The 14,590-nt window shown below is 41.9% G+C and overlaps 1 protein-coding gene across 3 annotated transcripts in view; it reads left to right on the top strand.

Annotated features, from left to right (window-relative positions):
• The first annotated feature begins 1,487 nt into the window (after window positions 1–1,487).
• Window positions 1,488–14,590, top strand: part of INTU (inturned planar cell polarity protein) — a 54,632-nt gene continuing 41,529 nt past the window's right edge. Inside the window, exons 1-3 of one of the 3 annotated variants that reach the window (XM_063335753.1) lie at window positions 7,492–7,632; window positions 10,332–10,502; window positions 12,467–13,053. In XM_063335753.1, coding sequence (XP_063191823.1) covers window positions 10,495–10,502; window positions 12,467–13,053 — 595 coding nt within the window. In that variant the 5' untranslated portion in view covers window positions 7,492–7,632; window positions 10,332–10,494. Of the gene's footprint in view, window positions 1,600–7,486; window positions 7,633–10,331; window positions 10,503–12,466; window positions 13,054–14,590 lie in introns of those variants that run through there. The other 2 variants (XM_063335752.1, XM_063335750.1) reach the window with 2 other exon arrangements.

Raw genomic sequence — 14,590 nt, 5'->3', positions numbered from 1 at the left:
TTTGATACTTAACATCCCAAACTCCTCCAGCCACTGCTAGTTAGATCCAAAATCGTGGTATACCTCCAGCTTCCCTAGCACCATAGCCTTGGTGCTGAAGATCATGACAAAGGTTTTATGGTCATAATCCTAAATAGTACCACTGATGTTGCTCACCTCAGAGGATGACGGTGGTTTCCACGTCTTTGACAGTAGTAGAATTCAGATGAGATTGTCCTTGTCTTAAAATTTCTACCTGGTATTAAAGAAAGAAAGCAAGCAGAATTTTAAAAAGCAGAAAAAGGTATGATACCTAAATTTTAGAGCCACACTACTTGGTGAGAATCCCAGACACAGTCTCACTGTGATCCTGCATTCACCTTCTCCAAACTGAGCTGTTGACACTGTCTACTCAAGCCAAAGTCTTCACGAAAGCTAAAGCTGTTACTCCATGTAGTGGCCAGCATCCCATGGAGCTGGATGCTAAAATATTAAATGGCTTCCAATTTGTTATTCATTCTGTATCATGCTAATGTTCCTCCTCTTAATGATACTTCTGGGAAACAACTTCATTGTTGTGTTGCTATAATTATCTCAGACACAATAAATGAGAGAAACTAAAACCGATGCTCTAAATAACTGACTGCAAGACCGTAATAGCTCTTGATCTTAAATCAGCTATGGAAGAAAATACGGACATGACCACATCTTCAAAAATTCTAAACATTAGAGAAAACTGATCACTTTGTAGAAGGGAGCAGAGAACATAAATGGTGTAAATTCATGGGTAAGAAATAAAAATGTCGAAGATACGGGTCTCACCACTTTTACACATTTGCCTCCCTGTTCATTCAGTATATTGTGTCAGAATTTTGCAGATGGGAAACACGTAAGGAGTCCTTACTTGTAACTCAGTAATCATCCGAAACCACTTGTCATTACTGTTTGTGAAAGAGAGAAACAAAGACTGGATTCGAATTTGTGGGATTGATAATTTTTCATATTAATACTTAAGGAAATAGAATCAGCTGGCAGTTCCATTATTTTAACCAACAGGAAAATATGTGAGGAAAAGCTATTTTCTCACATAATGGGAGCTGTGGATGCAGCTCCAGCGAAAAAAAAATCTATGGCTGCAGTTAGGAATGATTTTACTGCATTTATATGGAACTTGTGTTTTCAGAGTTTGCTAGCTCCTGAAAGTAACAATACCGTGCAGCAGCGTGAGGCAGCCCCCCTCGGCGGCCGGTCAGAGGTCTGGGACAGACCTCCCGGCAGGAGCAGGCGGCAGCAGACCACCGGCTCGTCAGGACCAGTCACACAATCTCCCCAGCTCAGCCGCGTGGGACGCGTTTCCCCCGTGCCCCGCGGCGTGGCGCCGGCGGGCTCTAGGACCGCGCGGGAGGCGCGGCGGAGGCGGGCGGGTTGAAGGGCTCCCACCTGCCCACGGCCGCCCGTAGTACCCGGTGCCGTGGAGCAGGCAGCGGCGGCAGCGACGGGGCGGGCGATGAAGGGCCCGCGGGCGGCCGCAATGTTCGGGGCGGGCAGGTACAGCATCCCGCGGCCCGTCACCAGGAACCTGGAGGACCTGGACTCGGTGCAGAGCGTCCTGCTGCACAGGTCAGTGGCGGGGACGGGGAGGCGGCTGCGGCAGCGCCCCGGACGGGGGGACCGGTGGCGAGGCCCGCGGGGCCGATGCGATCCCCCGGCTCTCCGGAGAGTTTCCCCGCGTCAGCCTTTTGTTGTGGAGGCAGGAAGCGAGAAAGGCCGCCGCTGCCTCTCCTCACCTTCCCCGGGCAGGGGAGGCTGTGCCCACTACCGCGGGGGTAGGGGCGGCCGGGCGGCAGGAGCCGGGGTTGGCCCGGGGCTCACGGGGAGGGAAGGGGCGGCTGCCCGCGGGCCATCGACTTGCCCCCGGGGTTCTCCCTCCTCCTTCAGAAGCGGTGGACCTGCAGGTGAGGGGAGCTCCCCCGATGCGCTTTTGAAGGGCGTCCCGCAGCCCGTGCGGGACTGCACGGGAGCCCAGGGGCTCCGTCTGGGTTTCCCACACGTGGAAGAAAACGGGCTGACAGAGGGAAACGCTGTCGCATCGATTCCATAAGCATTTTGGACTCTTCCTTAAGAGAAGGAAAAGAAAAATATCTTAACTCGCATGCAAATCCAAGATAGGCACTCCTTAAGAGGATGTGCAGGAGGCACGCTGCACGAGAAGAAGCTGCTTTTTCCCCTGCCTTCACCATCCCTAACTTGCAATTCTCCACGGTATCCCCCCACAAAGAAATCTCGACAATAAGATCTTACCCAATAGGCCAGTGCAGGACTTTTAAAGCTACCATCAATGCCATTTTCTTTGCACTGGCTGAGAGACGCTTAAACTTTACAAGGAAAACACCACCACCCCATTCAGCAGTGTCCAAGAGAGGCTCATCTCCAGTTGTTCTGTGAAGTGCCTATTTCCTAACATGTTTTCTCGGCTACATTGATTTATTTCCTACTGCAGAGAAAAAATACACTCTCTCTGACTGACAACTCCAAACAACTCTCTCTATAGAAACTAATTATTAACTCAGCTTCTATCTAGCTCAAGGCATAAAGCTGAATAGTTGTTTAAAATCTATTCCTATGAACACTGAGGATGAAAACAGAGTGCAGCAAGAAGGGCACACCATAATCAGCCTGTTCCTACATTGCACTCTGAAGCTGCTTGATAAGCAATAAATGTGCCCATGTGCTACCAGGGGACCCTCTGGTATCTGACACCCTATGCATGCATTTGTCAGTGCCTTCACAGCAAATGTTCCCTTTCAAAGTTGGATTAAAAACATACTGACCCATGGTATTGCATATATAAGTATACTTTCAGTGTAATAAGGTACTATTCATACTTGAAACATTTGCATGTTGACTGACTGCAAATAATGGTTTTCTTTCATGCTTGACATGCCTGCTATGCATAGCAGGTGATCCTAAAAAAAAGTCTGGAGATTTAAAGGGAAGTAAAAACAGTATGAAAAATCTTATTTGAAATTACAGCTGTTTTTCATGCTAGAGGGAACTCTTAACTCTGTAAGACTGTTTTCCAAAAGAATGAGATGGGCTGAACTAGTCTTCCTGAACTCTTCATGGCTGTCTTCTGTTGGGTTTATGTTTTTCTTCTAAAATACTTTCTATGATCCAGTTGCATAGAAGGAAGTTGATACAGAAAGGTTAAAAAGTCAAAGAATGGGCTATTTCATTTATTGAGCACTAGAGAGCTTTCTCACAAAATTTCTGTTCTTTTGGTCACAAAGGCAGCTTTCATTCTCCATTTAGTCTGTTTATATGTAAATATCCCAATTAAAATGACGGTCCAGTATAACTGTTGAATTCATGTCACTTTGCTATGGATGGCCTCTATGCAGTAATGGCAGAAAAGCTGTGAACAGAAGATTTTGTAACCGCAGTCTTATTCATGTAGTTTTATGTAAACCTTGTAATCACAAAATCATATTTATAAAGGAGGGCCTGTGAAGTGTGCCTTTTGTCTCATAAGTAAAGAAAGAATTTGGCGGGGTAGGGGAAAGCTGTATTGTTGTCATTAATCTTGAAAAAAGAACTTATTTCTGTCTCATTTTTGCTGATGCTGTGCTCTGGAGGAATGAAAAATCAATAGGAATCAATAGCTGGAAATTCTGAAATGTCACTCTTTAGCAATCCAGATTTTCTGTTAGTTTTTCTTCAGATGTTTGAGTAAAGCAGGTGTTAGCAGCAAGAAACAGAACTGTCAAACAAAAATGAAAATATTTTCCTCTTAAGTTTTATCTGCTTGTAATGTATCATGTTATATCTCTACTAGATCATGTTAAGTCTGTCCAGTTGTTGATAGAGCCTTCCTGGAAATATTATCTGATTTGAAAACAAGCAGAAAGGAAAAAAAATGAAACAATAAAAGTCACTTAGGCCTTCTTATTTCTTTATCAATAATGTAGAGCTATAATTTGAAGTATGGAAGGACCGGGGGAAAGCAGAGAGACACTTAAAATGCTGTTGATACACATAGGCAGTGTAAGAAAGACAGATTCAACTATAGTCCAGGTATATCCCAGTGAGATTTGTCTCACAGTATTATTGTGGCCTGTTTATAGTGCTTACGCTGTACAAAAGAGCCAGAAAGCTGGCAGATCCAGTTGTTAGAGAATTCTCCCAGTTTAGATAGTACAGAGACAGCACCACAGTCTGTGCTCTTCCTTACCCACGCTGGAATCTAGGAGGGGGAATGACCCTGAAGAGGGGAGATTGCTGAAAAATCAGGGCTCTGATACAATTCCTGGATAGCACATTGGCACCTCACAGGTATAAACTGGGAAGTCCTAAATATCAGGTAGCATTCACTGATAGCAGAGGGAGCGTTAGTTTGCCCCAGTGTACCAGAGTCATAACACTGTCCCAGTTCTCAGCACTGTGTTGAAAAGAGCTCAGCTACATCCACGATTCAGGCCAAACATGCCTGCTGAATCTGAATCGGTGACATCAGTCTGGCACATCAGGAGTGATCATAGGTCCTGGTAAAATTTTTAAGATCAGGCACGACAATACAAAACCAAACAGGACAAGTTAGAATAGCCATAAACACTAATCCTAAAATTCCCTGTGCTCTTCCATGTAGCTGCTAGGAAAGACTATAACTCCAGCCTCATTTCTTCATCATCGGGTTGAAAAAGTCAGCTGTCAGTATGGAACAATGAAAAAAGGTTAGTAGTTTAAACCGGACAGTGGTTGGAGTAGGGGTTCATAAGCATTGATGCAACAGTACCAAAAAATAGAGTTACACCCCAGTTATTTTCCTCCTTTATTAGAAAGGACCAGTATATCTCTTCGGTGTGTCCTACACACTGTCCTCTTTTAACTACGATCTACTCCTAAATATAAATGTGGATCAAGGTAGACTGTTATTTTTAAAGCACAACAGCTTTTGAAGCACGTTAAGCCAAAAAACTAACAAGGAACTCTTGTTCTGAAATGAATTTCCACACATGGATTTAGTTCCCTGCAGGAACAGCTAATCAGAACAACCTTAAGGCGAAAGAGAATGCTTTTTAATTATCCACTTTTAAATGCTCATTAACCAGTTGTCCAGTAAGGGTGAGTAGTATTGATGCCAGTGATGCCCTGTGGCAAATTTTTACCATCTGCTTGTTAATAACAGCAACCTGGCATAGAAGGCTTGCGGGTTCCTTAGTGAGAAGCATCAGCCCAACTACTTGGACTAAGTGTAAAGGATCTGCCAGAAGACAAATTATTTCAAGTCTTTTCCTAATATTTATGCACAAGAAATGAGAGGCTTTCCTCTCAAGAGGGATTGTGTGGGAAAATCTGTGTCTTCACTAAAATAAAATCCTGCTGTGTGAGATATATTATGTCTTGCGATCTTCATTGTTCCCACAGCAGCAAAAACTCTACATTTATTTCAGAAAAATACTTAGGTGACTCCCAACTACCTCTCTCAGCGGACCAAAATCTTCCATCATCCTTTCCTTCATGATATGGTTATCCCTATAAAATAGCAAGTAGTGTAAGACTGCTGCCTCCTTTTTAGAGAGTCTGTATTTCTCACTTATTGAGCAAACAACTGGAAACAATTAACCAACTCTTGAACTCAGTGAAATTTAACATAACTAATACAGAACCATCTGGCATAGACTATCACTTCTCTACAGAAACACTTCAGTGTGCTGTTTGGTGTATTTAAAGTGCTTGCAAATATAAGCAGAATTAGGGAGGGCGGGACAGTGTATCTCACCTACCTCTATTAAAATTCTAACTCCTGCAGCATTCCTCTTAGAAAATCATAACTCATGAGCCTCTTTGGAAAACGTTGTTTATGCAAACTATTTTGTTTTCACAGGGTAAATTGTTTGGGAGGTGGTGTACTTTTGAAATATTTTTTCCACCTGTTGTTCTGGAAGTGATAGAAAGAATGAAAGTTGTTGCATATCTTGCATTCTGGCAATTGGAAACAACCAAAGATCTGATTCTTTTGTTTTTTCAAAGAATTGTCTACCGTGCATGGATTATATACTTTGTGTGAAGTGGTTGTTGCCAGCTCAGATAGGAAAAAAACTTAAATTATCTACCATATTCTGTCCTAAACTGGATGAAACCATATTAGAACAATATTTTTTTTTCTTTAGATAGGGAATGTTTCTGTTGCCTCCTTTGGATGGGTTTGTAGTTGTAAAATCCACGCAACAGTGACTTATCTGTAAAATCAGGTCTTGAACAAGCACTCCAGAATGGCCACAAAATTTAATATAGGTATCTTTAACTGCTCCAGTTGAAGCTTAATTAGAAGGATCTGAGTCCAAAATATTTCTGACTGACAGTTCACTTGAAATCACACTTATTAACAAACACTTCCCTAAACCAGTTTCAAGCACAGGAATTTCATACCAGAATTCTGTGACTCCTACATAGTGCTCCAGCACCATAAAACCTCACTGCTGAAGCTGTGCAAATATCCCACTGAGCAGAGATTAAATCCAACGCATTAAAAATGTTCCAACAATTATTCTCCATCCCTCTCCTTATTCACCATGCGTGTCCTGATAGGTTTACTGACATAGCTACACAGCAAGTTGTCTGCGGGGTTGCCATGGGTCTTGTTTTTCATGGATGTGAATAATTTAAGTCCTGAAAACTGAGTAGGTTTTTTTTTTTCTCTGTCTCTTAACTGTGCATGATTTTGCATTTGTAGACTGCATTGACTGCTTTAAGGTGCCAAGTCATCTAGCTTGTGTCTGTCTCGCATCCTTGCCTCTCCTTCTTAACCTAACTGCTTTTCTGACTAACCTAAAGAGAAGTTATCTTAGTTTCTCACAACTCTTTAAATGATTATAATAACATAAAGCACAAAAGTATTCCACTGCTAGCCATTTGACTTGATGAAAATTACTATTTACCTCATGTTTCTTTCTCCAAATCAACTTTTGATTATAGGCAATGCTTTGAGGCTCGCCCCAGGACTGAGTTTCATTAATAGTCCCTTTTATGGGACTGTTGCTGAGACCTTGATATCAGACCACTAAATAAATAGTCTGTTCTTCATTATGTGTTCTATATTGACCCACTGAAACACTTTCAAGCGCCTGCTGAGATTCGGCTGTTTGTTTTGAAGAAGTAAACAGCGAGGTTGGGCTCTTTGAAACGTTAGTTATTATTCTTGCCAGCCAAAGGAGGCAGGCAAAACTTTAATTTACCTCCTTCCCGAGACGGGCAGCGTAACTACTGCTTGTCGAAGCCCAGTGCTCCGAGGCCCGTTGCCGGTGGCGGGATTCTCCTCACAGGCGGCACCGCGACCATTAACGTTCAGTGCACGCGGCAACCCAGCAACCGTTAACCTTCAGCGCGCGCGACAACCCCGCCCCTTCAGGCTTCCCCCCGCCGTTTCCATGGCGCCGGGCCGGGCCCGCCAATGGGAAGAGTCAGAGGCGGGTCACGTGCCGTCCCGGCGCGCTGGGGTGCGGGTGTCATGGCGTCCGGGGGGGACCGTGGGAGCTCGGTGGCTGAGGGGATGGAGGCGCTGAGGGGAGAAGGCGTTGAGAGTGCAGGCACCGGCGGCAGCAGCAGCAGCAGCGAGACCGGCTCCTGTGCCACCTCGCTGTCCGCCAGCTCCGAGTAAGGAGCGGGTCGGCGGAGGGAGGGGACCGGGGTGGGGGGTGTTTTCCCTCTCGTCAGGCTGCCCCGCCGAGGAGGCGGTGGGTGGGCCGTGGCCGAGCGGGGTCCCCCGCCCGTTACTGTGTGTGGCGTCGTGCTGGTTTTAGTAGCAGAGAACGCGTTGTGCTTTGTGAGGCTGAAACCCCAAAGCGAGGTGGGAGGCGACAGCGTTAGTTCAGCCGCCGGGTTGATCCCTCTGGCCCGGCTGGGCACTGCCTGAGACGGAGAAGGGAAAGAAGGGCTTCCCTCATGTATTTATAAATGTTTTAGCATCGGGGATGCAGCCTTACTATTCTAGTGAGCCTTACTATTCTAGTGCCTTTTGGGAAATGGTAGGTGAGGAGACAGCTCTGTAATACCAATACGTATTTTAAAGTCATATATGCAACCACTGGGGTTTTCTTTTATTTCTTTTTTTTCAGTGTGTACAAAAATTTACTCTTTGCCCCCTGTATTAAAGCAACTCTGCTTGACAGTTCAAATGTGTATTTCCAGATCTAATCAATGGCATTTTATTTGGCATGTTATTTTCGTTATGTAATGCAGCGAAGAAGACGAGGGAGAGGTCTGAAGTGTGTTTAAGTATATTTTGTTTTGTAGTTGTCCCATATCTCTGGCTCAGTGAAAGACATAGCTGTTGGATGTATAGCTACCTAAATTTGTTCCTGTGTTTATAAGCCAGAACTCAGCTGTAACACATTTCTGTTTGAAGCCATGCTTGTTTATTTATTTATTGTGTTTGGTGTTCTTTTTCTTTTCTAATTCTTTCATCTAAAATGCTTATTTGCTGGCATTCTTTATATGTGTTCAAGGGATAAAGCTGTGTTACACAGTTTTCAATACAAAACTTAATGTATGGTACCGTTGGATAAATTGAAATGCATCTTTCCAATCACTGCATCAACAGAACTGTGAAGCTTTAATTTTAGGTGCAGATGGTTTCTGCTGTTGGACCTCTAAAACTCCAGCCTTCTGAGCACAGAAACAGGAGGCTAAGATGTGACTTGTAATGAAAAGGGAGGGAAGAAACAGTAGAGTTTTGCAAAGTAACAGGTACAAAGAAAGGTCTCTCAGCTATTTTAATATAATGGCATTTGTTCCTCTGTAGATGATCTGCATGTGTTATAATCAGCCATATTTGATTAAATTAAAGAAGGAAAAATTTTGGGAATGGTTTTCTGAATTCAAAGTTACAGACTTACAGAATAAACTCCTGACAGTTGAAACTGCGCTGCTTGATACCACAGCTAACGTGGACACACCAAGATACACCAAGGAGCATTCACGCGAGGGTAGAAGTAAGGGTGATACGAGTGGTTCTTTGTCAGACCCCTGTCATTTTGTGCAAGGCCTATTTTCAGACAGAGCTGTGAAGTGAAAGCTTACATATGCCATTGTGAAAGAAGTGTTGGTTTGGGGTTTTTTTATAATTTTGTCTATTTTAAGAGTTTAACTTTTCCTGTCACATTTGCTAATTGCAATGGATCAGAATGCCTCTAGGCAGCTGTAGCTATTAAGAGGATGGCAGCTTTGCATGTACCAAATTGATACCGCAGTATGAAGCTATACTTTGTTGTTGCATAGGCAAAGGTTGGGAAACTAAAGATGATGATGATCTTAACTTCTGCAAAGTATTGTATGGTGGAATTTAAAAATACTTAACCCTTGATTTGTTGTTTTCTTTAATTGCTTGAAAACAAGGCTCATAGATGTAAACTGTTTATTGTTTGTCAGTTTCCATGAGTGAGAAGAGTCTTCTCTTGCTTTAGAATCAGAACTTGGATCCTTCATTTCTAGTATATGTTTGTTCTACTCATGGACTCTTTCAATTGGCACAGTTTTTCAGACATTTCTCCCAAAGAAGAAATATGTGTGGGGGATCAGTGAAACCGCTCTTCAAGGAATGTGGGTCTTCCAGACTTTTAGATCCTTGACTGAAGCTTCCAGATGTGTATAGAAGCTCAGGTTATTGTGTAAGTGCTTGCTTTGGCACAAGGGAAGAGAGATGGAAATGAGATATTTATTTGTCGGGTAATGGTAGGACTAGAGGGAATGGATTAAAACTAGAGATGGGACGATTCAGACTGGATGTTAGGAAGAAGTTCTTCACCGTGAGGGTGGTGAGACACTGGAACAGGTTAGCCAGAGAGGTGGTGGAAGCCCCATCCCTGGAAGTTTTTAAGGCCAGGCTGGATGGGGCTCTGAGCAACCTGATCTAGTGGGAGATGTCCCTGCCCATGGCAGGGGGGTTGGAAATAGATGATCTTTAAGGTCCGTTCCAACCCTAACAATTCTATGATTTATTTTTTTTTTTAGCTTGGTTTAAATAAATTGTGAAACTACAGCATTAGGGAAAAAAACTGTTGTCACAGGTCTAGATTTCTTGTTTCAGACTTTGCTTTTTTAGATGTCTGTATGGATCTTTATTCAGAAAGCGATAGTTCCCTTACAGTACACTCATGAAAATGTCTTCAGAGAGAGCAATTCATGCCATTGTGATGCTTCTTCAGTCTTCTGTCTTCATCAGCTTACGTGCACAGAGTGGCTTTGCCATATGTGCTCCTCCTTGACAGCCCTTCTCTCTGGAGTGCTTCTGTTTGAGTGGACCCAGTGTAAACACCACACACAAGCCTTTTTTTTTTTTTTCTTGGTCCATATAGTAGGTTCTAATAAAAATACATGATGAAGCTGGAGAACATGAGTGTATGCATCTGAGCTGAAATTTTGACATCTACCCCAAAGAAGAAAGAGCTTTTCCAAAGAGTGCAATCCCTTTTTAAGAGGGAATAAAAAGGCTATCATCCATCACAGGAGTTTCTGCTAATGCAAAGGTTATTTTTTGTAAATTTCTAATGTTTCCTTTATCAATTTTTGGTTTTTCCCAGTTTTGCTTGCATGTATCGGAATGCAGGAGTACTTTTTTTAAAAATAAAAAAATAATCAAGGAAAAAGTCTATCATATTATTTCTTACATACCACCTTTTGTGAGATGTTGGATCAAATAACTGTCTGGCCTGAACAGCCTTTAGGTGGTGTTATCATTCTGATACTTTTTTGAGTAAGATACTCAAGATCTTGATTAAAACTCTGTAGAAGATGCAAACTTTGACTTACCCATGACCATCAGGAATAGCCAAATTATCACAAGTGGTAGTTCTTCTTTTAGAACTATCAACTTGGGCAAAATAATTAATAAATTCAGAGGAAGTATGTGATGTTTCTTCCTGTCTGCAACATCCATAGACTTCTCTTAAGTCGCTGGGGTTCCAGGAAGAAAATGCCAATGTTTTCTATATTCTTAGTCCAGCCAGATCCTCTCTGAGCCCTTAAAGGTGCTGTGGTGCAGTGTTTGTATAATGTTAGCTGTTCAGCTAAACTTTGAAGCTGTATCATTTATCTGTGTATTCAAGTTAATGCTCTATTTGAATTATATAATTCTAGTTTTAAACAAAACTTGCATCCTCTATTTGTTAAAATTAGCTAGTTCTAGTATGAAGTACATGAATGTAAGCAACTTTAAACAATTATCTAAGTTTCCATTCTAGCTTTTCCTTATTTGATTTTTATCAATGCAATCTCAGATTCAGAGCAAGAAGTCAGGGAGAATGAACTGGTCTTGTCTGTTCCTGAAAATCTTCCATACAGAACATCCCAGGTGTCCCTTACATCACCTGCTAATGCTGATTTGTGTGTGTGTGATCAAAAACCTCTCTTAATATTTAGCTTAAATACTCTGATAAATGAAATCACTGAGTACTCCTACTTTGACGATAACTGATCCTCATCCTTAATACTCTGGGGTTCATTTTGGGGTGGGGGAATGGACCATTTGACTTGTTGCCTCTCAGCTATCATTTTCTGTTTGTTTGTTTGGTTTTTTTTCTCAGCCAAAAGAGTATGATTTCCTTCAGTCTCTTTCCCTTTAAAACATGTTTATTAACTACTTACTATTTGTCTCTTTGCTTTGGGCTTTTTCCAGTTATTACATCTTTCTTAAAATGTACTATGCAAAACTGGACATGGTTGACACATCGCCATTGCCAAATTAGGACAAAAAATTTTTTGCACTGTGCAGATGGTGATACTGTTGATACATCCTGTAGTCGCCTTGCCTTTTCTTTGCAGCAGCTTGTTGCTAGTAACTTGAAGTGATCCACTCCAGCTGCTAGAACTTTTTCTAGTTCTACCTTTTTACATTTTTGTTGTGTGTTTTTGCATGGGAGCTTGAATATGCTATTTTGAATTTGTCTTAAAAAGTGTTACCTAGGTTTTGTCTTAAGATTTTTTGTGTATTGAGGTGATTGTAAAATGTTATTCTTATCTTTCCAAAGGGCTTGCAGTACGATCCTCCTTATAATTGCATAAGGGAAAAAATGAGAGAACAAATAGGGTGGTTTGGTTTTTTTCCTAAGAGAAAGCCCCCTCGTGCCCTTGAATGTAATTACTACTTAAAACTTGTATATGAAATAAATCATTTGGGGGTGGTTTTTTTGGTTTGCTTTCAGAAAAGGGAATACTGCTTTTTGCAATGGTTGTTTTCTTGTAAGGCATTCGAAGAAACTCTTTTAACATCTGGGAGGGATGCCTTTCCTTGCCATATCCATCACTTGTCTGAGAAGAGCTCTTACCCTCATGGCAAATTTAAAGCAGTAGAGCTTTCAATATTCAGGAGGCAACTTTATTTTTTTCCTTTTTTTTCTTGCACCCTCCTTATCCCTTCCCTACTTGAAGTAATCGCTTGCATAGCAGTCTTTCTTATCAGAGCTGTCACTGATCATTCTTCTTTCTTTCCCAGTGACCTTGAGCCTGAGTGGTTGGATGGTGTGCAGAAAAATGGGGAATTATTTTATTTAGAATTGAGTGAAAGCGAAGAAGAAACTCTGCTTCAGAACAGCTGTCCAGAAATGCCGGCAGTGAATCATGTTAGGTTTCGTGAAAATGAAGCTGAAGTTATTCAAGAGGGAACACGAAAAGAAAAAAAGTATGAACTGAAGAAATTGACCAAAATATTAAAAAAGAAGAATCTTTTACCAAAGCATTCTGGTAAGAAAGGCAGTGGAAGCTGTAATGTGCACGCCGCTGGTCCTACTTCCATATTGAAACACCAGTCTGCTCAGAAAATGGGTGTCACTGTTCAGCAAAAATACAAAGATGTATATGTTTATGTAAATCCCAGAAAACTGTACAGTGCTGGAGAAGATGAACAGCACAGGCTACTGGAGACCTTAGTAGGGATTGTCCATCAGTCTTCATGGAGCAGCAGAAGAGCAGAAAAAAAAGGCAGGAAGGATAAAGTCATCAGAGGAATTGGTGAAGAGAGGCTTGTAGTACATGGCTTGGTGCCAGGTAGTTCAGCAATGAAGACGGGTCAAATCTTGATCGGTAAGTAATTGAATGAATAGTTAAGTTCTGCACTCTTCCTTTAAAATTATGATTTTTAAATATTTTTTTCTTTTTTGAGGCAGCTGACTTGAATGCTCCTGAGACATAAGCAATTACAACAACTATTTTGTCAGTTCTTGAGGGATTATTTTAAATAAATGTAATCGCATCTCGTGCTTCGTTACCTATTCAGTTTTACTATATTAGTGGTTTTAAGAACATGCGAAATAAAGTTGGAGGTGTTAATATAGTAAGGAGATGACTATCCTTTAAGTGTACAGGGAGTGAGCAGCTTGAACTTGGAGCAACAAATACCCCACCACCACCACCTTTAATTTAATGTGGTATTTGCTCAGTAGATAAGTGGGACTGGGGAAAAGCTATCGTCAGCCAAATATTGTATTTTATTTTTATTCTTTTCCACACCATCCCCCCTTAGATAAAGAGCTTTACTGTATATGCTTTAAATGGATTTTGTACCATAAAAATGAGGAAAAAATACGGAGTAAGATATATTCATATGTTACAAACTTTCTGCACAGCCTTGTTTGGATATTCTTCTGCTTAGCAAGTAGAACAGCTGCTTCTTCAGCAGTTGTGATCAGGCGGCCTCCAAAATACATAGTGGGGCTGCAGTTTGAGGAGGCAGCGAGCCAGAATAGCAGCTCTCCTTTGTGTTGGTTTGGCTCTTGTCAGACACTTCCATGAGCTGATGCAACTAAATAACCTGGCAGAAAACTAACCCAGAAGAAAAATTGCCAGTCTAGTTTTTGCTGGTGTAGTAAGTTAAACTTGGGTCACAGAAGGGCTGACAAGCACCGGAGCAGGAAGAACGGAGGGGAATGAACTTCTGTGGCCAGAAGTGAAGGAGCAGAAACACTCCCACTTCCAGCATCAAAAGTCCATAACAAGGACTCAGCACTCACAAGACCCAAAGCTCAGTGACAGTTAATGTGAGACAGCTCTAGCCTACATCTGTAACGGGTGGAAAGTTGTTTAATTACCCTTCAAGTTGGTCCCTTGGATGGAGAGAGCAAGGATGTGATGTTGGTTAGACGATCGTGAAAATCTTAATAGTAGAGTAGCACAAATCCCACAAAGTCAGCATGAGTGCTTTTGAAATTCCGATGTTGTGTGTGTAAAAAGGCAAATCGTGCTTTGACTAGCTGATTCTTCTAGCACGTGTTTTTGGTAGGGATGCTAAAGAATACTCCAGAGGGAGAATTGGAAAACTTTCAGATTTTACCAGAAAGAACTGATTAGTCAAGAAGTGGGGGACGCAGAATGAGGGGGAGGAGGGAGTGAGTTTCAGCTTGATCTGCTTAATGGTATTTAATCTAATTAGTGTAAGAGTGGGTATTTATAACCTGTAACTTAATTTTGGAACACAAATTTGTGTTTGTGTCCCAAATACGTACATGTAACTGCATGTTTGTAAGAGCAGGTGTGAAGTCAGAACAGCGCAGGCAAATACTAGATCCAGGAGATAAAGCTAACCTTCTAAACGGAGATGGTACTTCATCTGCAGCACTTAATG

Source organism: Chroicocephalus ridibundus, chromosome 5, assembly GCF_963924245.1.
Source record: "Chroicocephalus ridibundus chromosome 5, bChrRid1.1, whole genome shotgun sequence".
In the NCBI taxonomy this organism is placed as follows: domain Eukaryota; kingdom Metazoa; phylum Chordata; class Aves; order Charadriiformes; family Laridae; genus Chroicocephalus; species Chroicocephalus ridibundus.
This window is presented reverse-complemented; position numbering and strand designations above follow the sequence as displayed.